The sequence below is a fragment of the Panthera uncia genome, assembly GCF_023721935.1.
Source record: "Panthera uncia isolate 11264 chromosome C1 unlocalized genomic scaffold, Puncia_PCG_1.0 HiC_scaffold_4, whole genome shotgun sequence".
NCBI classification, from domain to species: Eukaryota; Metazoa; Chordata; class Mammalia; order Carnivora; family Felidae; genus Panthera; species Panthera uncia.
In genome coordinates, this window is record NW_026057585.1 from 77,604,944 (window position 1) to 77,631,422 (window position 26,479).

General features: G+C 39.7%; 1 protein-coding gene across 1 annotated transcript in view; it reads right to left on the reverse strand.

The window, feature by feature from the left end:
- Positions 1-22,066: 22,066 nt before the first annotated feature.
- LOC125912785 (protein argonaute-4) overlaps positions 22,067-26,479 on the reverse strand; it is a 40,983-nt gene continuing 36,570 nt past the window's right edge. Inside the window, exon 18 of the mRNA XM_049617527.1 lies at positions 22,067-26,006. Within this exon, the coding sequence (XP_049473484.1) occupies positions 25,898-26,006 (109 nt within the window). The 3' untranslated portion in view covers positions 22,067-25,897. The remainder of the gene's footprint in view (positions 26,007-26,479) is intronic.

The following is a 26,479-nucleotide window of genomic DNA, read 5'->3' on the forward strand; positions in this document are numbered from 1 at the left end:
GGTTCTCAAATACAAGTATCAGAATCACCTGGAGTGCTTGTTAAAACATAGATTGCTGAGCCCCACCTCCAGAGTTTGTGATTCAGTAGGTCTTGGGTAAGACCCAATGTGCATTTCTAATAAGTTGCCTGATAAGGCTGATGCTGATGATCTAGGAACCACACTCTGAGAACTATTGCTTTACAGTATAAAGAACAAAGACTCTAGAGCCAGACTGTTTTGGCTTTAATCCTGGTGCTGCCATTTACTAGCTGTGTAACAGGGGGCAAATTACTTAATTTCTCTGTATTTCAATTTCTTCCTCTCCCATTTTAGGGGGTGAAATAGCATCTACCTCATTGGGCTGCTGTTAATACATATAAAGGACTTAGAACAGTACCTAGAAGGATACAGACAAAGTATTAGCCACTATCATAATCACTGTCTGCCTCTTGCACTATATTCTAAGTTCCTGAAGAACAGGGACCAGATCAGATGCATCTCTGTCCCCTGTTAGTGCCTGGCGCAAGCTATGCCTAGAATGATCAGTAAATATGGGTTGACCTGACTCTGAAACAGATGGCTTCAAAACAACCTCAGAAATAGCAAGACCTTTGCCTTGGCACAACTAAGCTAGAAGCTCAGCATTCCATTAGAAGAGTATGAATCCCCTGTTCTAAATACCAAGCCTCACACTTAACTTTATGGAAAGCCATTGGTTACTATTCTGACCCGTCTCCAAAGTGGCTAGTGGAGTCAAGCCTGGCCCTGGCTTTTCTGCAGACTGTCTCCATCACCACGGGTTTCACTCTAGGGTAGGCAAAGTAGTAGAGTATAAAGGAAATCCTCACAGCATTTTGGTATTTTTATGTAAAATTCTTCAAGTAATTCCTAATATACTTTCCCGGAGAGTTATTGGGTCCTTGGCTATTTGCAGTTCAATCCTTGCATCTCTGTGTACCACTAACTCACACTCAAGGGCCTCTGTTGTGTGGGCCAGAGCCCAGGTCTTTCCACTTATTATATACCTTTCTCTATGGCCTGACTTTCCTGGCCACAAAACGACAAGAATGACCTGGGGAAAAAAAGAACAAAAAACAAAAAACTGCATCTCCATCTATAGTTTGCTCTTTTTATATTTAAAATACAGCCTGGGAACAATAAGATCAAGGTATTAAAATAGACAGGAAACAAATCATATACCCTACTATCTGAAATGAATCACCAACAGCTCTTGCATGCACCATCTCTTTTTATCTATAGTAAGATATAGGAGTGCCTGGGTGGCTCAATCGGTTGAGCATCAGACTCCTGATTTCCGCTCAGGTCATGATCCCAGGGTCATGAGAAGGAGCCCTGAATCAGGTGTCATGCTGAGCATGGAGCCTTCTTAAGTTTCTCTCTCTCTTTATGCCCCTCTCCCCACCTCATGCACTCTCTCTAAAATAAAAAATAGCAATAAATAAAATATATTTCTCATATATTTCAGGACATAATTTTAAAAATCAGAAATTATGAACAATAGAATTAATAAATGTCAACTGGTACCTTGAAAAGACTTATGAAATTGGTAGACTTTTTAAAAATTATCTTTTTTTTTAAGTTTATTTATTTTGAGAGAGAAAGAAAGAGAAAGAAAGTGTGTGCACACAGGGGAGGGGCAGAGAGAGAGGGAGAGAGAAAATCCCGAGCAAGCTCTGTGCTGTCAGCATGCGGCCCAACATAGGGCTCAATCCCAGGAACTGCGAGATCATGACCTGAGCGGAAATCAAAAATCAGGACACCCAACCAACTGAGCCACCCAAGCACCCCAAAAAATTAATCTTTAAATTAAGGTATAATTGGCATACACTAGATTGCATGCATATATATATATATATACATATATATATATATATAGTGTATAATTTAATCAATTCTAACTTATGTGTCACCCTATGAAACCATCATCACAATCAAAGCAGTGAACAAATCTATCACTCCCAAATTTTAAAGCTTATCACAGAGATTTAATAAATAAAAGGGAACTTTTTACACAACTATAGACTACTGAATTTGAAACCCTGAGTAAAATTTAAAATTACATACATATTTTTTTCTTTAAAAAATGCAAAACAAGGACTCAAAAGCAAGAACTGAGCAACAATTACAGAGGACACTGAGAAAGTTATCAAAAATGACAAAAGAAATCTGGCCCAGAAAGTTCACTGTTTAATACTTCCAACCATTCATGAAAGAAATAATTCTGTTCCATGTTATATGAATGGATCTAGGACATGGGAGAAAGAGGAATTTTCCTAGTCTGTTCACAATTGCAGGTATAGATCTTCATCTCTTATCAGATGATATTATAAAAAGAGATCTCAAGAATATGGATGCAAAAATTGCAAGTCAAATACTAGCATGTAGAATTCTATGAGATTAATTAAAATTATGATAATAAGAATAACTTTTTTTTAAGTAAACTCCATGCCAAAGGTGGTGCTCAAACTCACAACCTTGAGATCAAGGGTCGCATGCTCTACCAAATGAACCAGCCAGGCACCCCAACAATAGCTAATCTTAAGTGTTTACTTAATATTAAGTGTCAGGTACTATTCCAATACTTCCCATATGTTAACTCACGTAATCTTCACAAAAATCCTGGTGCATCATAGAACAGGTAGGTGGGTTTGGGCTGAGAAGCAATAGGTAAATAACCAGCAAAGGCAGGTACTATTACTAAAAATGGAGACACAGATAAGTAATTTGCCCAAGATCATACAACTTGCAACTAGCAGAGGCAGAACTTGAACTCAGTTGGATGGCTTCAGGGTAAACACTCTTAATCACAACACTATATAACATTATTAAAATAAAAGCATATCACAAACATAAGGGTAATTCAGGGATAGTTCAAAAATAAAGAAATACCGGGGCGCCTGGGTGGCTCAGTCGGTTGAGCGTCCGACTTCGGCTCAGGTCATGATCTCGTGGTTCGTGAGTTCAAGCCCCGCGTCAGGCTCTGTGCTGATAGCTCAGAGCCTGGAGCCTGTTTCAGATTCTGTGTCTTCCTCTCTCTCTGACCCTCCCCCGTTCATGCTCTGTCTCTCTCTGTCTCAAAAATAAATAAACGTTAAAAAAAAAACTCATTAAAAAAATTAAAAAAAAAAATAAAGAAATACCTTAATATATCATGTATGTAGATTAATAAAAAATAAACATGATAATAGTAATAGATAAAAATATTTTATAAATTTTAATACCCATTAAAATAAAATAATTAAAATCACTCATCCTTGATAAGATAATATTTTTAGCTAGTGAAGAAGCAGTAGATACTTTCCCTTTAAAACAGGAACAAATAAGGTCAGTCTACACCACTAACACTATTTTAATACTGGTTTAGATATTCTAGCCAGGAAAGAGAGAGGAGGGGCAGGAGTGGTAGAAAGAGAAATATAAACTTAAGTATATAAGAAAATATCTTTATTGTAGTTGATGCAATTATGTAACAAGAAAATATACAGTCTTACTAAAACTAGTAAGACTAAGTAAGTGGAAAGATTCAGGAAAATAAGCAAAAATCTGTAGCATTCACTGCTGGTGTAAGTAACAACTAATTAGAAAATATAATAATAAAATATCCAATTCAAAATACTTAGAAATAAACTTAGTAAGAAATATTTGTGGGCTATGAGAAAATCTGTAAGAATCAATAAAGGATATATAAAAAAAGCCTGAGTAGAGAGAGGTCAAGCTCCTGGAAGGAAAAAGCAAATAATGTAATAATGTCTGTTGGACCCTTGCTACTCCAGTACCAAGTTCTGAGGACTAGCATCAGGTATACCCACCCAACCACATGTATTGTGCTCCAGAAATACAGAGATAAGGATGGATTCCGGCCAGTTCCTACCCCTAAGAAGAGATAAATATATAGATCAGTGCTATCCAATACAAATATCATGCAAGATGCATACATAATTTTAGATTTTCTAGTAGCCACGTTATAAAAAATAAAAAGGAAAACATGTCATCGATATAAAAAATCATTAATATTTACATTCTTTTTTTTATAGCAGTCTTTGAAATTTGGGTATATTTTACATTTGTAGCACATCACAATTCAGACCAGTCACACTTCTAAGTGTTTAATACATGTGGCTAGTGGCTATTATACTGGACAACACTAACGGTCATTTCAGTGCAATTCCGGGTGTAATGACAGAGGCAACATGAGCACCATGGGAACTAAGAAGATATATATCTAACCCAGTCTGGGGTAATCTGGGTACGTTTCCTAGAAGAGATACTACTTAAGGAGGCCTGGGAGGGTAAGCAGGAATTAGCCAGGCAAAGGAAGGATGAGAGGAAGGCATACTAAGCATCATTAGTAGAGAATAAAGGTGAGAAATAGCCATATTCCAGGAACTATCACTACTAATATTCCAGCATAAAGATGGAAACAAGAACAGTAAGAAGAGCCTAGAGAAGTACACCATGCCCAAATCTGCCCACTCTCTCCCAGGCAGAAGCCAAAGGAAGGTTGGCTGGGGGAGGGACAAAAGGAGCTGTCCCTGGTTCTGACACCCAAGGCAGAGTCACAGTGTAGTTCCACTTAGATTCATAGTTCAGTTCCACTCAGGATGGAAGTGAACTAACCCAGATGGCGGTCCTCAAACTCTAAACTTGCCCTAGCATAACAGGAGATCCCTTTGGACAGGCTAACCCTGAGTAGGTTGGAGAATCTTAGGAAGATCCAAGTCTAGAAAGAATTATAACATATCGAAGTCAGGTATGACCAGGAAAGGCATGGTCTCTGATATAAAAATAGATGTAGATATACCATAACATATGAATCCCAAAGATGGCAGTCAACCTGTGGTGTCCTGTCATTACCGCTTAGAAAATGTAAACTAATAATTCGACTTTCAACCCAGAATCTATCTGGGTGGGTGTTACCAGGCTGTTGATTAGTGGAAAGGACATGTGCAGAATTAATTCCTACTATCTTCCTTCCTTCACCTTCATTAATCCATAAAGAAGCTCAATGGAAAAATATTTACAATAAATATAGTGTCAGTGTATCAATGCACCAAGGAAAAAGACAGCCTCTACAAGTACAACTATATAATTAACATTCATTCATTAGAAAGTCAACACAGGGGAGCATGGGTAGCTCAGTTGATTAAGCGTCCAACTTCGGCTCAGGCCATGATCTCACAGTTCATGGATTCAAGCCCCACGTCAAGCTCTGTGACAGCTTGGAGCCTGAAGCCTGCCTCGGATTCTGTATTTCCTTTCTCTCTATCCCTCCCCTGCTCACACACTGTCTCTCTCTCAAAAATAAACATTAAAAAATATTTAAAAGAAAGTCGACACAGAATAATAATTATATACCCATGAATTTAAAAAATCTTATGGGGCACCTGGGTGGCTCAGTCGGTTAAGTGTCCAACTTCGGCTCAGGTCATAATCTCATGGTTCCTGAGTTTGAGACCCACATCAGGCTCTGCACTGACAGTGTGGAGCCTGCTTGGGATTCTCTCTCTCTCCCTCTCTCTCTGCCCCTCCCCCCATGCACACACACTCTCTCCCTCTCTCTCTCAAAAATAAACTAAAAAAAAAAAAGTCTTATTACTTAATGATCAAGATATGGTGATGGAACTGGTACACTGGCATTTTATACGATATATTGGAAACTATATATTGGAAAGCAAACTGGCAGTATTTATCAACAGTCATAATGATGTTTCTACTCTTTGACTTTTAATTCCACTTTTAATTCCCCTCCCCTGCTCATGGTCTGTCTCTCTCTCTCAAAAATAAATAAGCATTTTAAAAAATGTTTTTAAAAAGATTTAAAAAAAAGAAATAAGAAGGTACCAAGGGGGGCGGGGAAGGTACCAAGGAATAAATCTGACAAAAGCTATACAAGACCTGTATAAAAGAAATTACAAAAATTTTACTGAAAAACAGGGTTTCTGGGGGGACCTGGATGGCTCAGTGGGTTAAGCCTCTGACCTCAGCTCAGGTCATGATCTCCTGGTTCGTGGGTTTGAGCCCTACGTCAGGCTCTGTGCTGGCAGCTTAGAGCCTGGAGCCTGCCTGGAATTTCTGTGTCTCCCTTTCTCTCTGCCCCTCCCCTGCTCATCCTCTGTCTGTCTCTCTCTCTCAAAAATAAATAAACATTGAAAAAGTTAAAAAACAAAACAAAACACGGTTTGTTATTTTTTTTTTTAGAACAAACATTTTAAAACACCTAAGGGGCACCTGGGTGGTTCAGTTAGTTAAGCATCCAACTTCAGCTCAGGTCATGATCTCATAGTTCATGGGTTCGAGCCCCACGCTGGGCTCTGTGCTGACAGCTCAGAGCCTGGACCCCACTTCAGATTCTGTCTTCCTCTCTCTCTGCCCCTCCCCCACTCACACTCTGTCTCTCTCAAAAACAAACATTTAAAAAAACTGTTTTTAAATAATAAAATAAAAGACCTAAAAAATGGAGGAGAAAAACTCTGCTCCTAGAAAACCTCATTATTTTATTCTCAAATTCATCTACAGATTCAAAGCAATCATAATAAAAGTTCCATCAAGTCTGTGTAACTCTGTGTTTTAGAACTTGAAAAGATTATTTTGAAATGTGTATAGATGAATAGAGTCCCAAAGGACAGAAAAACACTTATGATGAAAAATAATAAGGTGGAGGAATCTGTCCTATCAGATATCAAGTTTTATTACACAACTACAGGAACTAAAGACAGTGAGGTAGTTGCTTAGGGTTAAATTGGCTTAGGGTTAGATAACTCTCTACTCTGGAAACAGACTCATGAACGTATGGACACAATACTGAGGTGGCATTTCAGACCACCAAAGGACAAATGTGTCAATAACGGAACTTAGACAACTGATTATCTATATGGAAAAATTAAAAATTGGAGACTTATGTCACTCTATGCACAAAAATCAACTCCTGTGAACAGCAAGTTCTGAAAAATATGTAGGAAAAAATATAAGTAACTTGAGAAAGAATTTCTTAAGCACAAAATAATAACTAAAAACATACTAACTGGGGTGCCTGAGTGGCTCAGTCGGTAAACGGCCCGATCTTGATCTCGGCTCAGGTCATGATCTCACGGTTTGTGAGTTCGAGTCCCACGTTGGGCTCTGTGCTGACAGCTCAGAGCCTGGATCCTGCTTTGGATTCTGTGTCTCCCCCTCTCTCTGACCCTCCCATGCTCATGCTCTGTCTGTCTCTGTCTCTCAATAATAAATAAATGTTAAAAAAAATTTTTTTTAAAACATACTAACCATTTTTTTAAAAGACTATGAATTCAACTAAATTAAATTTAAAAACTTTAATCAAAAGATTATAAAGAAAGTGAAGACATGGCAAAAACAAATATTTACAATATATATAACCACCAAATTGTGAGTAGCCAATATATATTAACTCCTACAAATCAGTATGAAAAACAATTATATATTTTTTTCTTTTTTTTGAGAGAGAGAGAGGGCACAAGTGAGCGAGGGGCAGAGGGAGAGAGAGAGAAACAGGGCTCACCCAAAGCAGGGCTTATGTTGGTTTTTGTTTGTTTGTTTGTTTGTTTGTTTTTTTACCCAAAGCAGGTCTCAAGCTCACCCAATGTGGGATCTGAGCCAAAGTCAGATGTTTAACTGAGGTGTCCCTATATATTTTTTTGTAATTTTATTTAATTTTTTTTGATGTTTATTTTGAGAGAGAATGTATGTGCATGTGCACAAGCGGGGGAGGGGCAGAGAAAAAGAGAGAGAATCCCAAGCAGGCTCTCTGCTATCAGCACAGAACTACCCAGGCGCCCCAATTTATATATATTTTAAAGGCAAAACTCATGAACAGCCATATCACAGAAGAGGAAACATGCAGAATGAAAAACCATATAAAAAGTTCAGCCTCATTATTTTTAAAGAGAAAAATACAAAGTAAAATCAGGGTGAGACATCAATTTTACCCACTAAATTGGGTAAAACATAAGGAGGTAGAATAATGAGAACTCTTAGATCCTCTTGGTGAGTATATATTGGTACAACCAACACACAATTTCGTAAAACTGAAAATGTGCATACCCTACAACCCAGCAATTTTGGTCCAGAGAAACTTCTGCTTTTGCCAAGAGGAGATATGCATAAGAATGTTCTTAGTAGCACTGTTTATAACAGCAGAATACTGAAAACACTAACTCTAACCATAGTAGAATAAATAAAGTCGGATATATATAATCTCAGAAACATAATATTGAGTGACAAAACAAGCTGCAAGAGAATGCACAGAGTATGAGTCTACGTAAAAATTTAAAATATGCAAAAGTAGGAATGCCTGGGTAGCTCAGTCACTTAAACATCCAACTCTTGGTTTTGGCTTAGGTCATGATCTCACAGTTCATGAGTTTGATCCCCATGTTCGGCTCCACAGGGGCTCCACGCTGCGGGTTTGGGGCTTGCTTGGGATTCTCTCTCTCTCTCCCTCTCTATCTGCCCCTCTCATGCACTCTTTCTCTCAAAATAAATAAATAAGCCTAAAAAAAAAATATTCAGGGATGCCTGGGTGGTTCAGTCAGTTAAGCGTTCAACTCTTGGTTTCAGCTCAGGTCATGATCTCATGGTTCATAGGTTCGAGACCCACATCAGGCTCTGCACTATCAGTGCTTGAGATTCTCTCTCTTCTCTCTCCCCCATCCTGCCTCTCTCTTTCAAAATAAATAAATAAAATTTAAAAATATGTTTTAGATATGCAAAACAGTTTTATATGTGGGGTGCCTGGGTGGCTCAGTCAGTTAAGTACCTGACTCTTGATTTTGCCTCAGGTCATGATCTCACAGTTCATAAGATTGAGCCCCAACTCAGGCTCTGTGTTGATAACTCAGAGCCTGCTGGGGATTCTCTCTCTCCCACTCTCTCTCTCTCTGCCCTCACCCCTGCTCTCACTCTCTCTCAAAATAAATAAATATGAAAAAACATTAATAAAAGAACAAAATTATATGTATTAAACAACATGGAAAAGCAAGGGAATGGTAGACTCAAATTTCAAGGTAGTAGTTACATCCAAGAGAGGAAAAAATAGGACTGGATTTTGAAGGAACACATTTCAAAAGTTAAAGTTAAGAACAAAATAAAAGAGGGGGGCACTTGGGTGGCTCAGTTGATTAAGTGTCCATCTTCAGCTCAGGTCATGATCTCAGTTTGTGGGTCTGAGCCTTGCATCAGGCTCCGAGCTGACAGGTTGGAGCCTGGAGCCTGCTTCAGATTCTGTCTGTCTCTCTCTCTCTCTCTCTCTCTCTCTCTCTCTCTCTTTCTCTCTCTGCCCTTCCCTTGCTTGTACTCTCTCTCCTCTCTCTCAAAAATAAACATTAAAAAAAAAGAACAAAATAAAATAGTACAAGGCAAAAAAAAAGGTCTAAGTAATATTCTCCCTCTCTTTTTCTTTTTTGTGATAAACTAAATGGTAATAGGTGTTCACTATAGCATTTTTCTTTATACCATACATACATTATAAAATATTCTTTTGTAATTATCTGTGTGATCTTAGACAACTAATTTAGTTTCACTGTGCCTCAGTTTTCTCATCTGTAAATCTAGGAAAAACAATACCCACCTCTATACAGATGTTGGGAGAATTAAATTGTTTACTACATATAAAACGTTTAGAGCAGTGGCTCAGCTTAATGTGTATACATTCACTCACTGCCTATATTCAGTGCGATACTTCTTACCTCAATTATACTTAATATCTCCCAGACTAAGATTGTGTTTTATCCTCCCCAGAGAATAAACCTTCAGACTTCTTTGAGGTTAGATATAGCCCAGATGAGCAGTCAGCTGACTGCTGTAAAGTGGAAAAAGATCTGGGCAGATTTTTACCATTCTTTCAACCTATCTTCCCTTTTTAAGCCCCACCTTTATCTCCAGGCCAACAGGTTTTTGGTTCCTCCAATTCCTAACCTGTGGGTGTCTGTGTCTGTGTGAGAAAGAGGCTGGGAGACAGAAAGAAGGTGGTCTGCAGGTTAAACTGGTTTGCCTTTTGGTTTTCTCCCACATCACTTTAGGATATAGCTTTCTAGGATGTGCAAAGTCAGCTACCACTGATGCACAGGATTTCTAACTTCCAAAAATTTGTTCCTGTTTTCTCCTCTCCTCTATTCCATGTCCTTATGACTTTGTACCTTTTTAAAAAAATCCACTTATTATTGTTTTTGTGGGGGTAATTGAGGAAACAGGTTAATGTGGTTATGTAACCCACTATCAATAACCAGAACCCAAGTCTCACTCTTAAATATGAGGCAGTATACAATAGTGGTTTAAGAACACATGCCCTAGCACATGCACCCCAATGTTTATAGCTAAGCTATTGACAATAGCCAAAGTATGGAAAGAGCCCAAATGTCCAATGATAGATGAATGGATAAAGAAGATGTGGTATATTTATACAATAGAGTATTACTTATCAATCAAAAAGAATTAAATCCTGCCATTTGCAACAATGTGGATGGAACTAGGTATTATGCTAAGTGAAATAAGTCAGTCAGAGAAAGACAGATATCATATGACTTCACTCATATGTGGAATTTAAGATACAAAACAGATGAACCTAAGAGAAGGGAAGCAAAAATAATATAAAAACAGGGAGGGGGACAAAATATAAGAGAACAAACTGAGGGTTGTTGGAGGGGCTGTGGGTGGGGGGAAGGGCCAAATGGGCAAGGGGTATTAAGGAAAACACGTGTTAGGAGGCACCTGGGTGGCTCAGTCCGTTAAGTATCTGACTTCAGCTCAGGTCATGATCTCACAGCTCGTGAGTTCAAGCCCTGCATCAGGCTCTGTGCTGATAGCTCAGAGCCTGGAGCCTGCTTCAGATTCTGTGTCTCCCTCTCTCTCTGCCCCCTTCCTGCTCACGCTCTGTCTCCCTCTCCTTCAAAAATAAACGTTAAAAAAACCCTTTTTTTAAAAAAGGAGGACACTTGTTAGGATGTTATATAGGTGTTATATGTAGGGGATGAATCACTGGATTCTACTCCTGAAATCATTAATGCACTATATGCTAACTTGCATGTAAATTAAATATAAAGAAAAAAAAAAAAAAAGAACACATGCCCTAGACTGCCTTGATAAATATCTTCACCACTTACAAGCTGTGTTACTTTTATTTAAAAAGCTATGCATGCTCTCATTTCCTTCACTTTAGCATTCATAAATTGAGGGTAGTGACATCCACTTCATTAGTTGTTATGAGGATTAAATAAATTAATATTTGTAAGAGCTTAAAAATTTGCCCATAACACTAAAGTACTCAATAAATGGTAGCTAATACTATTATTCGAAGGTTCCTCAACATGAAAGTCAGAGAACAAAGCAAACAGTAAACACAACTCAAAGGAAATAGAGATCACACAAAGGGAATGCAAGAAAACTACCCTCCCAACTGCATTTTATACTCTCAGAAAGATAAAAGATACTGCAGTGATCAAACTACAAGGAGATTCTAATGGGAACAATTTAGAGAAAATGTAAATATAGCAAAAACTTTAAATTCATACATTAAAGAAAAGGGAAAATTATCCCAGAAAGTAGAACAACAGCAACAACAACAGAAAAGAGAGTCGGAAAACAAAAGTGAAATTTTTAAGAAAATTAGAGGAGGCAGTCATTAGGTCCCACATCCGAACAATAAAAGATCCAGTTTAGGAAAGAGGAGAAAAAAATGGAGAAGAAATCATCCAAAATCTAATACAAAATACTTTCTCAGAACTAAAGGACACAAATTCCCACAAAGGGGCCATTCTGTGCTTAGTACACCCAAAGGAAAAAAACAAAACAACAACAACAAAAAAAACCCGAACAAGAGCACATGATGGTAAAATTTCAGGGGGAGAAAAAAAGAGCTTAGAACTTGCTCTCAGGGCACTTGGCACCCCTTTTTGTTATTTCTTTGTTGTACAGGACAGCAGTGACAATTTCGCTGTCTGTTGTACAAGAAAGACAACAGTGACAATGTCCTCATTGACACATTCAGCGCCAAATGCAGTGCCTCGAAAAGGCAGGTGCCCTAGTCTGATTCAATCCTGCTGTGTCAATCTTGTGTAATATTTATTTATTTATTTATTTGTTTGTTTATTTATTTATCAATCGTGTGTAATATTTATTTATTTATTTATTTATTTATTTACCAATCTTGTGTGATATTTATTTATTTATTTATTTATTTATTTATTTTTGAGACAGAGAGAGACAGAGCATGAACAGGGGAGGGGCAGAGAGAGAGGGAGACACAGAATCTGAAGCAGGCTCCAGGCTCTGAGCCGTCAGCCCAGAGCCAGATGCGGGGCTCGAACTCACGGACCGCGAGATCGTGACCTGAGCCAAAGTCGGCCATTCAACCGACTGAGCCACCCAGGCCCCAGGCGCCCCTCTTGTGTAATTTTCAAAACACGCCCACCCCTCCACAGAGTCTCGGAAACCCCTCATAATTTACAATGGGCATTTCACGGCTGGCAAAATCGTTGCACCGACTACATGAATCCCCAAATGAAAATCGAATGTTGTCTAGATGTTCATCACGCTTGGCAAGAAAGGCCTCAAGGCCGGGAGTCAAAAAGCGCTACTTCTGAATCCTGGCTCTTGGGAGCTGTGTGACCGTGGACGACTCAACCCCTTCCACAGAAATTCAGTGACCACCAGCCACGGGGCCGGGATGCATGTAGGGGTCACGTTGGCGACAAATGCGAAACCGTCCTTTTCGTCCAGAATTCACGGTTGAATGGGGGAGACCAACAGCGAGAGGGAAAAATTACCACAACCTCCCGACGGGTCGTTCCCCACTCTCGAGCCCATTTTCCACACAGCTTCAACATATTAGTTCAAACTGAACATGGGTTATACCACTTGCCTGGTTTGAGTCCTTCAATGGCTCCCGTGGGCCCTCATGATAAAAAGCCACTGAGTTTCGAGCAGGCCTCAAGCAAGCTCGCAGCCCGCGCTTCGCCAAGCTGCCGCGCGCCATGGCGTCCTCTCGCTAATGCACACCGCCGCAGGGCACCAGGTCGCCCAACGGGGATCTGATTGGTGAGCATGAAAGGAGGACTGAGCGTGCGCGGCCTAGCTCCGCCCCTGTCCCTAATTCCCGCCACTGAGGTCTCCTGAAAGCGTGTTCTTGCTTACCCACACCTCACCCTGTTCAACTGATATTCAATAAACTGCATATATTGGAAGTGTGCAATCCAGTGAGGTTTGAATAAAATACATGTGGTGAATCTGTCACCACAATCAAGACACAGAGGAACATATCCATTCCCTTCAAAAGTCTGCTCCCGCGCATTTATAATCCTGCCTCTGGTTCTTCTTGGCCTCCCTGCCACCCCAAACACTGATCTGTTTCTCTGTGCCATAGGTTTTAGTTTTTCTACTATTTTATATAACCAGATAAATTCTTTTTTTTGGTTGTTTCTTTCACATACCGTAATTATTTTATAATTCATCCATGTTGTATCAATATTCCTTACTTTTAATGCCGCAGAGTCTTCCATTATATAGACATATGACCATTTGTTTATTCATTCACATGTTGATGGGCATTTGGGTTGTTTTCAGCTTTAGGTCCTTAGAAACAAAACAGCTATGACAAAAACACTAATTCAAAAAAATATATGCACCCCTATGTTTATTGCAGCGTTATTTACAATAGCCAAATTATGGAAGCAACCCAAGAGTTCATCCATAGATGAATGGATAAAGAGGATGTGGGGTGCGCGCGCGCGCACACACACACACACACACACACACGAATATTACTCAGCTGTAAAAAAGAATGAAATCTTGCCATTTGCAGCAACATGGATGGATCTGGAGGGTATAATGCTGAGTGAAATAAGCCAGAGAAAGACAATACCATATGATTTCAGTCATATGTGGAATTTAAGAAGACAAAAAAGAGATAAACAAACAAACAAACAAAAAACCCAGACTCTTAAATATAGAGAAAAAAACTGGTGGTTGCCAAAGGGGAGGTGGGGGGCAGGGGAATGGGTGAAATAAATGAAGGGGATTAAGAGTACACTTATGGTGATGAGCACTGAGTAACGTTCAGAATTGTTGAATCACTATATTTACACTTGAAACTAATATAACACTGTACATTAATTATCCTGGAATTTAAAAACAACAACAAATGAACAAATAAAAAGCTATTAATATTTTCCTGCAAGTCTTTTGGATATTTACTTGAGAAAACACCTGGGAATGGAATGGTTAGGTCTCACAGAAGGTGCATAACTTTTAAAGAAGATCTTAAAGAACTTTTTAAGAAACAGCCAAACTGGGGCGCCTGGGTGGCTCGGTCGGATAAGCGTCCAACTTCAACTCAGGTCATGATCTCACAGTCCGTGAGTTCGAGCCCTGCGTTGGGCTCTGTGCTGACCGCTCAGAGCCTGGAGCCTGTTTCAGATTCTGTGTCTCCCTCTCTCTCTGCCCCTCCCCTGTTCATGCTCCGTCTCTCTGTCTCAAAAATAAATAAACATTAAAAAAAATAAAAAAAAAATAGCAGCCAAACCGTTTTCCAAACAATTGCATTATTTTACACTCTCACCAGAAGTGTGTGAGGATTTTTGGTGCTCCACATTTTCCCAAATACTTGGTGTGCTCAGTCTTTCTAATTTTAGTTTTCCAGTGGGAGTATGGTGGTATCTCATTGTGGTTTCAATTTACACTTTCTTAATGACGAATTATGTTTATCATCTTTTCACGTGCTTATTTGTCATTTATATATTTTCTCAGTTGAAGTGTCTGTTCAGATATTTTAGCCATTTTTAAATCGGGTTATCTGTCTTGTTAAATTGCAAGAATTCCTCATATATTCTAGATACAAGTCCTTTAGCAGATACATGCTTTGCATATATTTTCTTTTGATTATGGCTTGCCCTTCATTTTCTTTTTTTTTTTTTAATTTTTTTAACGTTTATTTATTTTTGAGACAGAGAGAGACAGAGCACGAACAGGGGAGGGGCAGAGAGAGAGGGAGACACAGAATCTGAAACAGGCTCCAGGCTCTGAGTTGTCAGCACAGAGCCCGACGCGGGGCTTGAACTCATGGACCGTGAGATCATGACCTGAGCCGAAGCCGGATGCCTAACCGACTGAGCCACCCAGGCGCCCCTTGCCCTTCATTTTCATAACAATGTTTTGAAGAGCAAAAAAATTTTAATTTCCATGGAACCGAACTTATTGACATTTTTTTTTTCTGTTATAATTGATGGCTTTTGTGTTATGTTTTAAAAATCATCGGGCACCTGGGTGGCTCAGTCGGTAAAGTGTCCGACCTCGGCTCAGGTCATGATCTCATGGTTCGTGGGTTTGAGCCCAGCGTTGGGCTCTGTGCTGACAGCTGGGAGCCTGGAGTCTGCTTCAGATTCTGTGTGTGTGTCTCTCTCTCTCTGCCCCTCCCCGGCTCACCCTCTGCCTCTCTCACTCTCAAAAATGAATAAATGTTTTTAAAAAAACTTAAAAAAATAAAATAAAATAAATCTTTGCCAAATACAAGGGCATTTAAGGTTTTCTTCCATGTTTTCTTCTGGAAGTTTTATAGTTTTAGAAGTTTTTAGCTCTTACATTTAGGTCTATTATCTATCCATTATGAGCTATTTGTTGTATATAGTGAGAAGTAAAGTCAAAGTTCTTTTTTTTTCTTTTCTTTTCACAAGCGTATACAGTTATCGAAAAGATTGCCCTCATTACATTGTCCTGGCACTTGTGTTGAAAATCAATTGGCCATATGTATGGGTCTATTTCTGGACTCCATTCTGTTTCATATATCTGTCTATCTTTATGCCAATACCACACTGTTGATTATTGTAACTTTATAATAAGTCTTGAGATCAGGTATTGTACTAGTTATCTATTGTTGCATAAGAATTGTCACAAATTTAGGGGCGCCTGGGTGGCTCAGTCGGTTAAGCGTCCGACTTCAGCTCAGGTCACAATCTCGCGGTCCGTGAGTTCGAGCCCCGCGTCGGTCTCTGTGCTGACAGCTCAGAGCCTGGAGCCTGCTTCCGATTCTGTGTCTCCCTCTCTCTCTGTCCCTCCCCCATTCATGCTCTGTCTCTCTCTGTCTCAAAAATAAATAAACGTTAAAAAAAAAAAAAGAATTGTCACAAATTTAGAGGCTTAAAATAACACATATTTATTATGGCACAGTCTGTGAGTCAGGAGTCCAGGCAGAGCTTAGCTAGATCCTCTGCTTAGCATCTCACAGGGTGCAATCAAAATGTAGGCCAGGCCTGGATTCTCATCTAGAAGCTTGACTAGGAAAAAATCTACTTTCCAGCTTGTGTGCATCATTCAGTTCATTGTGGCTGTATAACCAAGAGCTCCCATTTTTTTGTTGGCTAGCAGCTGGAGGCCACCTAGAGGCTCCAGAGGCCCTTCACAACTCTTTGCCACCAGTGTCTCCCAAACATGTTTAAAAGCAGTGGGAAGGGGGGTGGAGATAGAGAGAGAGAGTCACTTTAGAGTGAGTTGGCTAGCAAGATGAGTCTTATGTAACTTAATGTAATCATAAAATGACATCCTGTCACTGTGTTCTGTTGGTTTGAAGCAAGCCATAGGCCTTGTTCACGCTCAAGGGTAGGGGATTATACAAAGATCTGAACACCAGGAAGTGGGGATCATGGGACCATCTTAGAATCCATCCTCCACAGGTAGCATAAGTTCTCCAACTATGTTTTTCTTTTCAAAGTTGTTTTTAGCTATTTGAGGTCCTTTGCATTTCAATATAAATTTTTAAAAATCAGCTATAAGTTTCTAGGGTGCCTGACTGACTCACTCAGTAGAGCATGCAACTCTTGATCTCATATCATGAGTTCAAGCCTCACACTGGGCGTGGAGCCTATTTAAAATAATAAATAAAGGGGCGCCTGGGTGGCTCAGTCGGTTGGGCGTCCGACTTCAGCTCAGGTCATGATCTCACAGTCCGTGAGTTCGAGCCCCACATCGGGCTCTGTGCTGCCAGCTCAGAGCCTGGAGCCTGTTTCAGATTCTGTGTCTCCCTCTCTCTCTGACCCTCCCCCGTTCATGCTCTGTCTCTGTCTCAAAAATAAATAAACGTAAAAAAAATTTTAAATAAATAAATAAATAAATAATCAGCTGTAAATTTCTACCAAAAGCCTGCTGGATTTTGATTGGGATTGCGTTAGAGCTATAGATCAATTTGGGTACAAATAACACCTTAATGCTTTTAAGTTTTCTGATCCATGATCATAATGTATCTCTCCATTTATGAAGGCCTTTAATTTCCATCAGCAATGTTTTCTAGTTTTCAATGTACAGTTCTTACACATCTTTTCATCTTTGCTCAAATTTATCCCTAAGCATTTTATATTTTAGATGCTGTTTAAATAGGATTTTTGGGGATGCCCGGGTGGCTCAGTTGGTTAAACATCTGACTCTTGGTTTCAGCTCAGGTCGTGATCTCACAGTTCGTGGGTTCGAGCCCCACATTGGGCTCTGCGCTGACAGTGTGGAGCCTGCTTGGGATTCTCTGTCTCTTCCCCTCTCTCTCTGCCCCTGCCCTGCTCATTTTGTCTCTTTCTCTCTCTCAAAACAAACAAACAAACTTAAAAAAATAAAATATAATAAATGGGATTTTTAAAAATTTGATTTTATTCTAAAGTTTTTAATCACTAAACTGGGAAAAGTTGACTCTTGCCTTGTGTGGAAAACCAAGGTTGTCCTGTGCTTGCTGTGAAGGTAAGCATGCTTAAACAAATGGCAATTTTAGCACTCTCATTTGCCATCACTTCTAAGAAAGTCCTCTTATCTACGTCTTACCAGCAATAAAGCTGACATCTTGCTTTTGTCCAACTATATGATATCTATGTCCATTTTTCAGTTGGTTCTGAACTGGTGTAGGGATGAGCATATATTAATTCCCCTAAAACCTCAACATCTCCTCCATCTTACTGATGAAACTACTTGTATTTCAAAACTCAGCTCAAGGCTTCCTGCCTTCACGACAACCTATGATATTCCCTCCCATGTGTCCCTGCTTGAACTTCCTGTGATACATGTGGCAACACTTAGCTGCTCTCTTTTGTCGACAACGTAGCCTTTCCTTTCCTCCTCCTCCTCCACCTCCTCCTCCTCTAAACATGTAAAAGTCTCAGAAGCGTGAAGAAAAACCAAACTTTATTTATCTTTGTAGCCCCAGTGCCTAATACAATGTCATGTAGGCAGTAGGTATTCAATAAATGTTGTCCAATGAATTATTGTGACTGCAAAATGACATGACTTCAGTTTTGAAAAAGGATAACTTCATTATGTAATAGTGAAATAATAGAAATATGAAACCCTATATGCATTAAGACTACAACTATATAGAAATGTGTATGCATTGAAAGGTAATATTTGAAATAGGTTGCCATTGTGTGTGGTATCTTTTTAAAATTTTTTAAAAGTGTTTATTTATTTATTTTTGAGAGAGACAGAGCACAACTGGGGGAGGAGCAGAGTGAGAGGGAGACACAGAATCCGAAGCAGTTTCCAGGCTCTGCACTGTCAGCACAGAGCCTGACACGGGGCTTGAACCCATGAACTGTGAGATCAGAGCTGAAGTCAGACACTTAACTGATTGAGCCCCCCAGGCACCCCTATGTATGGTATCTTTTTTAACAAGAATTTTAAAACTCTTTATTATTCCTAATGTCAGAATTGCCCTCCCCCTCCCCCGATACACAGGGTTGGGACTGGGGGATTAATGTCACAAAGGACCCTAACACTCTGAGGACAGCCAAGTGAAGGCAGCTGGGAAAGGCAGGATTAAACACAAGAAAACACCAAGTTCAAATGCCAACCAAGTCCAGGGGCAAGGAGCAGAGTCACGGAAAGATATCACAGAGACTAGAGTTCAGAATTAGATGAGATAGGACCACTGGGAGGGCAAAGCATAGGGTGGAGGGCTTTTCAAGCATTACTTCCTTAAATATCTGTGATAGTCTATGGATTTTGTGTGTAACATACATTAAAGAGCACCAACTATATGCCAGACACTAAGTGCCAATTTCACAAAAATGAATGAGACAAAGTCTCAAGCAGGTCCATATAAAGATACCTAGGCCTTTTATAGTCAAAGTGTTGAAAATCAAAAAGGAAGAGAAGATACTGGAAGCAGCCAGAAGAAAAAGGGCAGTTACCCTCAATATTAATCAGGAGTCTCCAGAAAAATAGAACTAATGGAAGATATATAAAGAGAGAGAGAGAGAGAGAGATTATATATATAATAGGAATTTTATATATAATAGGAATTATATTTACATAATTATATATAATAAGAATTATAGATTATATATCTAACATATAAAAATATAGGTTAAACTTAAAAATATAAATATAAAAATATGCATAATATATAGATAAAGCTTTAAAAAAATTTTAAGTTTATTCATTTATTTTTGAGAGAGAGAGAGAGAAAGCATGGGAGGGGCAGAGAGAGAGGGAAAGAGGATCCAAAGCAGGCTCCTTACTGTCAGCACAGAGCCGGAAGCAGGGCTCGAACTCACGAACCGTGAGATTATGACCTGAGCCGAAATCAAGAGTCTGCGCTCAACTGGATGTGCCTCTTTCTGTGTCTATCTTTTAAAGATCTGTCTCCCCCAGTAATCCATATTTCTTATTTCTTCTTGCCCTGAACAATCTTCCTGAACACATGTATGACTAGTTTTAATCACCACCTATTTACTGATGACTCCCAAACTTTCTCCAGTCCACATGTACCACCTTCAAATCCAATTTGTCCAAAACTGAACTTACCACCTTCCTCCTTCCCATAAGGTACAGATTTTCTTTTTCATCTGTGTTCATTCTCTCAGTGGCAGAAACCTGGGAGTCGCAATGAGTCGGCCTTCTTCCCCACACTGTCTATGTCCACTTTCAAGTTCTGCTTTTTCTACTTTCTGGAATCTCTCGTGTTCATCCCTTCTCTCCAACTGCTCCATCACTGCTCAAATTCAACCCTCATCATCTTCTGTTAGGGCTACTACCATAAAACTCTAACTTCCCTTCAGCAAAACTTCTGCTTCAACGTACCCACAACACTACTGCTACATCACTGACACAAATAAGATTGTGCTATTCCCCTGCACCTATGGATAAACTCTAACCTCTTAGCATGCCATTCAAGTCCTGTCCTGTCAGGAACTGGTGCTTGCCTCTGTCATCTGAATTTATCATCTCTTCCTCCCTCACCCTTTATGATCTAAGAGTACTGAAATTACTTGTAATTCATCTAAATAATTCATAATCTTTTTTTTCTCTCTGTGACTTTGCCAATGACGAGAATTCTTAGAATGCCTTCTTCCACCTAGTTCATTTATAAAACTTGTACTTATTCATTATGAGGCAACTCATTCATCACTTCCTCTAAGAAGCCTTCCTTTATCATCCCCTAGCTGGGTTGGGGACCTCTCCAAGTGATCCCATGGTTCCATGTATACATTTCTCAAGGCACAAAGCTACTTTGTTACATGTATGACCCCAAGTTTACAAATGAACCTTTCCATGGCCATAACTTGTGTCGTTCATATTTCCTACTGCATAATAGGAGCTCCAGATATGTTTGTTAAACTTATTTCTTTTCTTTTCTTCTCCAGTCAATTTGCAATATAGATTCCGCTTTCCTCATCTGTTTTTATACCTCTTGTCCTTATATGATTGTCACTAGCCTCTGGAGAATAAAGTCAACATAGAGGAAATCAGAACCAAGAGATGGAGAGAGAGGCATATGGCTTGTAATAATCTGTGCCTCTCCTACTTGCTGGTCACAGCCACTGACACCCACTCCCCCCCACACACACACACATACACTTACACAGAGGAGTGGACACACTAGTCACTCTTAGCTGGTGTACATCCCCCAGTGACTGATTCAAGAATGGACATGAACATGACACATATGGTGGGGGACAAGGTGGGAAGGTCATTTAGACTTACCTGAAACACACTAAATAATGAGATTCCCATAGGAGATATTCCATCACCCAAAGGAGGAGTAAGGGAAAGCACTTAGACAAAAAATGCAGCTACCACAATCTACTGTATGGGAATAGTGTGTCTAGAATCTCTTCATCCTCTTTGTCCACCTGGTAAACTCCTGCTGACCCATCCCCAAATTCACCACCACTGTAAAGTCTTTCCTGACTCCCCATAGCAAAAGTTGTTTCTCCTTCTAAGTTCCTGTCATTTTGTGCTCAACCACAGGGGTAATAATTAGATAGGCCTGTGCCATCCAGGGACTCTGTGTTATTTATCCTTTTTGAAGCGGACTCCTCATCTTCAAAAAAGGGATACTGTTATCAGCGTGAAAGGACTGTCACTGGAAGTAAAGACGTCAATATAAACTGACTGGTTATATATACTAGGCACTCAGATAATGTTAATCTCACTGCCTCCCTTACCCCATGCTATATTGGAATGGACTCTTTGAAGGATTAAGTTTTTACTCTTCTATTTTCCTGGCATCTAGGCAGAGTTTGGCATGTACTGAGTTTGTGATAAATGTTTGACAGTGGGTAAACAGGGAGAGGGGGATATTGTGCTGATGAAAAAAAACAACTACCTGTAGTAAAGTGTGTTGTATGCAGAACTTGTCCCTCTGGTAAACCATAAATTCCCCGAAGATAAGTACCGTATTGTGAAAATCTCTGCATTATCCCTGCTGTGACTCACCCAAATGTGGTGAGAATTTTTTAAGGACTTAAGACTGGATAGCCCCAGGTTGGGGGAATTTAGACAGCTCCTCCTCTCGAAAAGTTAGTCTTAAAGTATGTGGCTGTACTGCCCTCTGGAGACTGCAGATTTTTCTCAAAACTTCACTCAAATAGATTTTCCTGTTAAGAGCTATCCTGAGAACCTGATGAATCTTATAAAAGTTTTCATATGTGAAATTTTGCTGAGAAGCTCTTCCCAAATCCCCAAGTATCAATTTCTAGAGATAGGGAGACCCAGGAGTTAAAAACACTAAGTTTCCCCTCTGTTCTCTCTCAAACTTCTTAAATGGAGGAAATTGTTTTTAAAAAGCAACCATGTCTGTTTCCATTACAGTATACTCTACATGTATTTGAAATTTGACAACAAAAAACAACTTTTGGCACAAGAATGCCAATTTATTCTCTTTTGGACACATGAACACAAAATATCCCTGCAGGCCAAAAAAAAAAAAAAAATTACAAAATTTAAACAACCATCATCTTGTCTCAACATGGGGATACCACCCCTCCCTTAATAGTTTAGAAAGTACCTCGTATTGCTAGAGACATACATCCAGTCCAGAGTTAATAAAATACATTTTAAAACATTACAGGTCTAACAATATAGAAACCAAAATTACACCATTAGTCAAATGAACAAATGCAAACATTTTCAGCCACCAGACATAGAAAGAGCATGAATGTCAATAGCAAGGGATAAGAAAATGGTTAATCAATAACAAGATCTTCCCTTTAATTTTACAAGGAAAAATCCTTGGAGTTGAAGCAGTATTGACACAATGCCCTCAGCCTCTACTTTCTTAAAATGAAAGCAGAGCTACCACCTTGCTATTGAGCAAGAAAATCTTACAGCACATCCACAAAGGGTTGCTAGGGCAGGGCAGAGAGAGTGAGCCTTCTTAAACAGTGGATTGCCTTTTCCCACAGGAAGGGTAGATAGCTGAGCCAGGTAGATAAGCTCTGATATAGTCTGGGTGCCAGATCCTAAAATACAGACCATATAGAACATGTCTGCTTATAAATCATCACCTTTGGAAGCAGCAAATAGAATTTACAGTAAGAATGAATATGTTCTGCCTGCCCAGACTGCTGGCTGCATTAAGCCACTAGTTCACCTTATCAACCACTCAGGGTTCAACAGCGAACAACAATAACAACAAAACATAATCGGTTCAACATTTGGATCTTCACCATTCTCTTAATATCCCCGTGCCTTATCCCCTAATTGTTACTCTTTAGCATTGCTACATTTCAATCTTTCACACCACATGACAGTGCCTAAACAGGCTGCATTTTAAAAAAACCAAACAGTAAATCTACTTCTAGAGAATGCACACCTCCCATTGATTGACACATGCATAACGATTCAGTCAGTCCAAAGGGGTTATCATATTCAAATTGTCAAGCCAAATTGAAACTCTGTATTTAGACTTGCTTGCAACAGTATTGCTGCAACTCTGATTCTGCAGCGATTACCTCTTTAAGATTCACCGTCCCCCCCCCCCCCCCCCGCCAGCAAGCTTTTTCCAATTATCCTAGTTCTTCCATATTTCTTTCCTTTCATCCAAAACTACAGCATTTGCCCCCTTAAAGGTACTGTTTCCTATAAAAATAGGCCTCCCGGCTTTTCCTCCACCACCACACTGATTTGCCCCAGTGTATAGGACTGACTGAGGTTGTACAAACTGTATAGTTCAAGGTCAAGCATACAGCCCGACTGCCGGCAAGTAAATCAGGGCTTCCCGGCATTCCGCCTCGCTCCCTGCTCCATACGTGCAGGAGATGGTGAGAAGTGACACTTCTTCTGTGCATTATTAACAAGCAAGCCGGAGGCACTCAAGTGCAGGTGTGGTGCCTGCTGGCCAGCCAGCCAGCCACCAAGAGTCCTTCACATCCTGGACGCCAGTAAGTCCTTCTTCTCCTAAAGAAGTTTCTGTTTTTCCTCCTCTTGGGTCCAGGGTAGCCATGCTGAAGGGTATTTATTTTTCTGAGCTCTCCCTGAACAAGTGTGAATAAAAGCAGCAGCCAGCCCCTCACCAACATGTCCTGATTTGTAGTATCCAAGTGAGGTATTTGCAGAAAAGGAAAATCTTAAGAAATTAACATCTGCCATCTCTTCGCTCCTGCCTATGTTGTGCCTCGGTTACAGAGCTTGCTTTCATCCCACTATATGCAGAGAATGAGGATGTCTGCAGTCATCTTAATGAGCTACAGGACTCAGTATACGTTATAAAACTCTCAGAGACCAGTCTTAGCAAACACTGGTGGCGCCACCGATCAACAGCACATGGAAATGTAAACTTCAATGTATTTACAAGCTTCTTTAAAAGACTGAAGAAAAACAGTGCTTTGTATTGCTGGGATTTTGAGAAGGCTAGTTTAAGAGATTTGGACCGGCTAATGAGTTCAAGCAAACACCCTTCACCATCAGATCCAGTGTTTCCCCACCAGCAGTTTCCAGACAGAGGTGGCAAAATCGTTTTACCACATTGTGTCTGTCTCTTCCCCCAGCACCTGCCTCAGCCATACGGAGTGTGGTTCTAGGGCTTTTATCCCCTTCTCCAGCTTTCACTTCTGAGGTTCCCGGAGAGAGAATCACAAGTCAGTAAAATTTGGGCTGGGAAACACTGGCTGGAACTACCAAGACTCTATGTAACTGTTGTCCATTCACAAAGTGTTATCTACACTAAATACAAAATACACTTTCCTTTCCCCTACACGTTCACTGATGCTTGCTTTAGATCAGCTCCCTTTGTCTGGACCAAGAAAGTAACCCATCTCCTTGTGATCGGAATCTAGACTCTGTTAAGAAAAGTCAACCTTTTCTTCTATAAATGCAGTTTTAGTTTAGTGAAAGGAGGGAAACCCCACCAAGTACATTTCAGGTTGAAAGAGAAGCAAAAAAATTTGCACTGCACATAATTGTGTGAGTAACCTTGATTCCCGGGAAAAACAGTTTTAAATGCTGGTACATCTGTGCAAGTTGCAGCATCGCTCAATGTACCTTAAGGACTGGCAAAGCCTATCCGATAAGGAAGCGTCCTGGTTCTAGCTTATTTTAAAACAAAGTGACAGGACACCAACTGTGACTATAAAACAGACAAAAATAATTCTTTAAAAAGCCATGGAAATATATGTCTTGTCTGACCAGTTTCAGAAGTTGCCAGATTATGACCTATAAGAAATAGCTGATAAAATCATACCGAAATCTCCTCTAGAAAACTACATTGTCAGGGGGAGGAAGAAAAGGGACCTTAAAAAATGTTTATTGCCAAAGTTAATTTTCTGTGAGAAAAGTTTAAAAATCACTTAGATCTAACAAACCACACAGCAGCATAAAATGGGCACTTTTGAAAACTTTGAAAAAATACTAAAAGCTAATTTTTTTTTTTTTTCAAAGAGAGGGGAAACAGGAGTACTCTTACCATGGCAGTGTTATCTGTCACCGTGACATGCATTACATCTGTTTGTGTTACACATTCACAAAAGCCAACCAAATAAGAGAGCTGCCTGTTCTGCATCTGCAGCCAAACATAGTGCAATCGCCTGGCAGCCTGTATTTGCACAGCACAAGTCTGTAGAGATCAAGAAGATAAAGTAGGAAAACTAACAAAACTCTGTAAAACTTTCAAAAGTTAATGCTCGTTAAAGGCATTTACAGTGGCGAAGTCAGAAATCTCCATTAAAAAGTCTATGGACCCCCACAATTAAAACAGTTACGCTGAACTGAAGTAGATTGTTTGGTTTTTCTCTCCCACTTACGCATACACCCCACTCAATGAATACAGAAAACAAGGAAGAATCGTCTCTTAGAAGACTAGAGGGATGCGGGGAACACCACAGCTAGCAAAATATTCCATAGAAACCTTTTCTTGTAAAGTCCTTAAGGAAGTTCAGGCTGATCAGCCTTTGCATGATGAGGTAAAAATTCAGTCCAGTGCATCAGAGAAGACAATCTAGGAGTATCTATTACTTTTAAAAAATGGCTCAATTTTGTTGATGCATCAGACAGTGCTGCGAAGTATAGATTCAGTGCAACTATTCCGAGCTGCTGGTAGACCACCTGAAGTCAACTTGGCTCTCTCTAGAGGCGGTAGGCATTTGCAACATTTTGAGGCTGCATGGGGTGTCAAATTGATTGAGTTCTTTTTCTGAGACTCTCAGGCAAAATACATTGTGTGCTGGGTATCGTGGTGAATCTGCACAGCCTTGGCCAAGGCCTGAGGATCCCGGCCATTGCTCTGTCCTGACACATGACTGCCTTCCGCGCTGTAAAGAGAATAATGCAAAAAGCCAGGTGTAACAAAAGACTACTGCAAACTTCACATGTTCCAAATAGCACAAATAATACTGGGTTTCAGAAGATCTTAGGCTCAAGCTGTGCCTCCTTAAATAATTTATGTCTCTCTAAACATGAGTTTGCTCAACTGAAAAATGCAATACAACTTATTAAACGGGCTGTTGCAATAATTAAATAGAATAATGTCTACAAAGACCCAAATCCTTAACAGTGCTTACATTAGGACTTCTACTGCCTCCTATGTCTGGTTAAAGCCAACCTGTCCTTTAGGCTTCGGCCAGATGTCATTTCCCTCAAAGAAGTCTTCCCTGATTCCAAAGTTCAGGTCAGAGCCACCTGAGACATACTTCCACAGAATCCTCTATTTTTCTTTCATAGTATTAAACACAATTGAAATTATTAACTGGATAGTTAGCTATATGTTTTGCTCAGTAAATGTAAA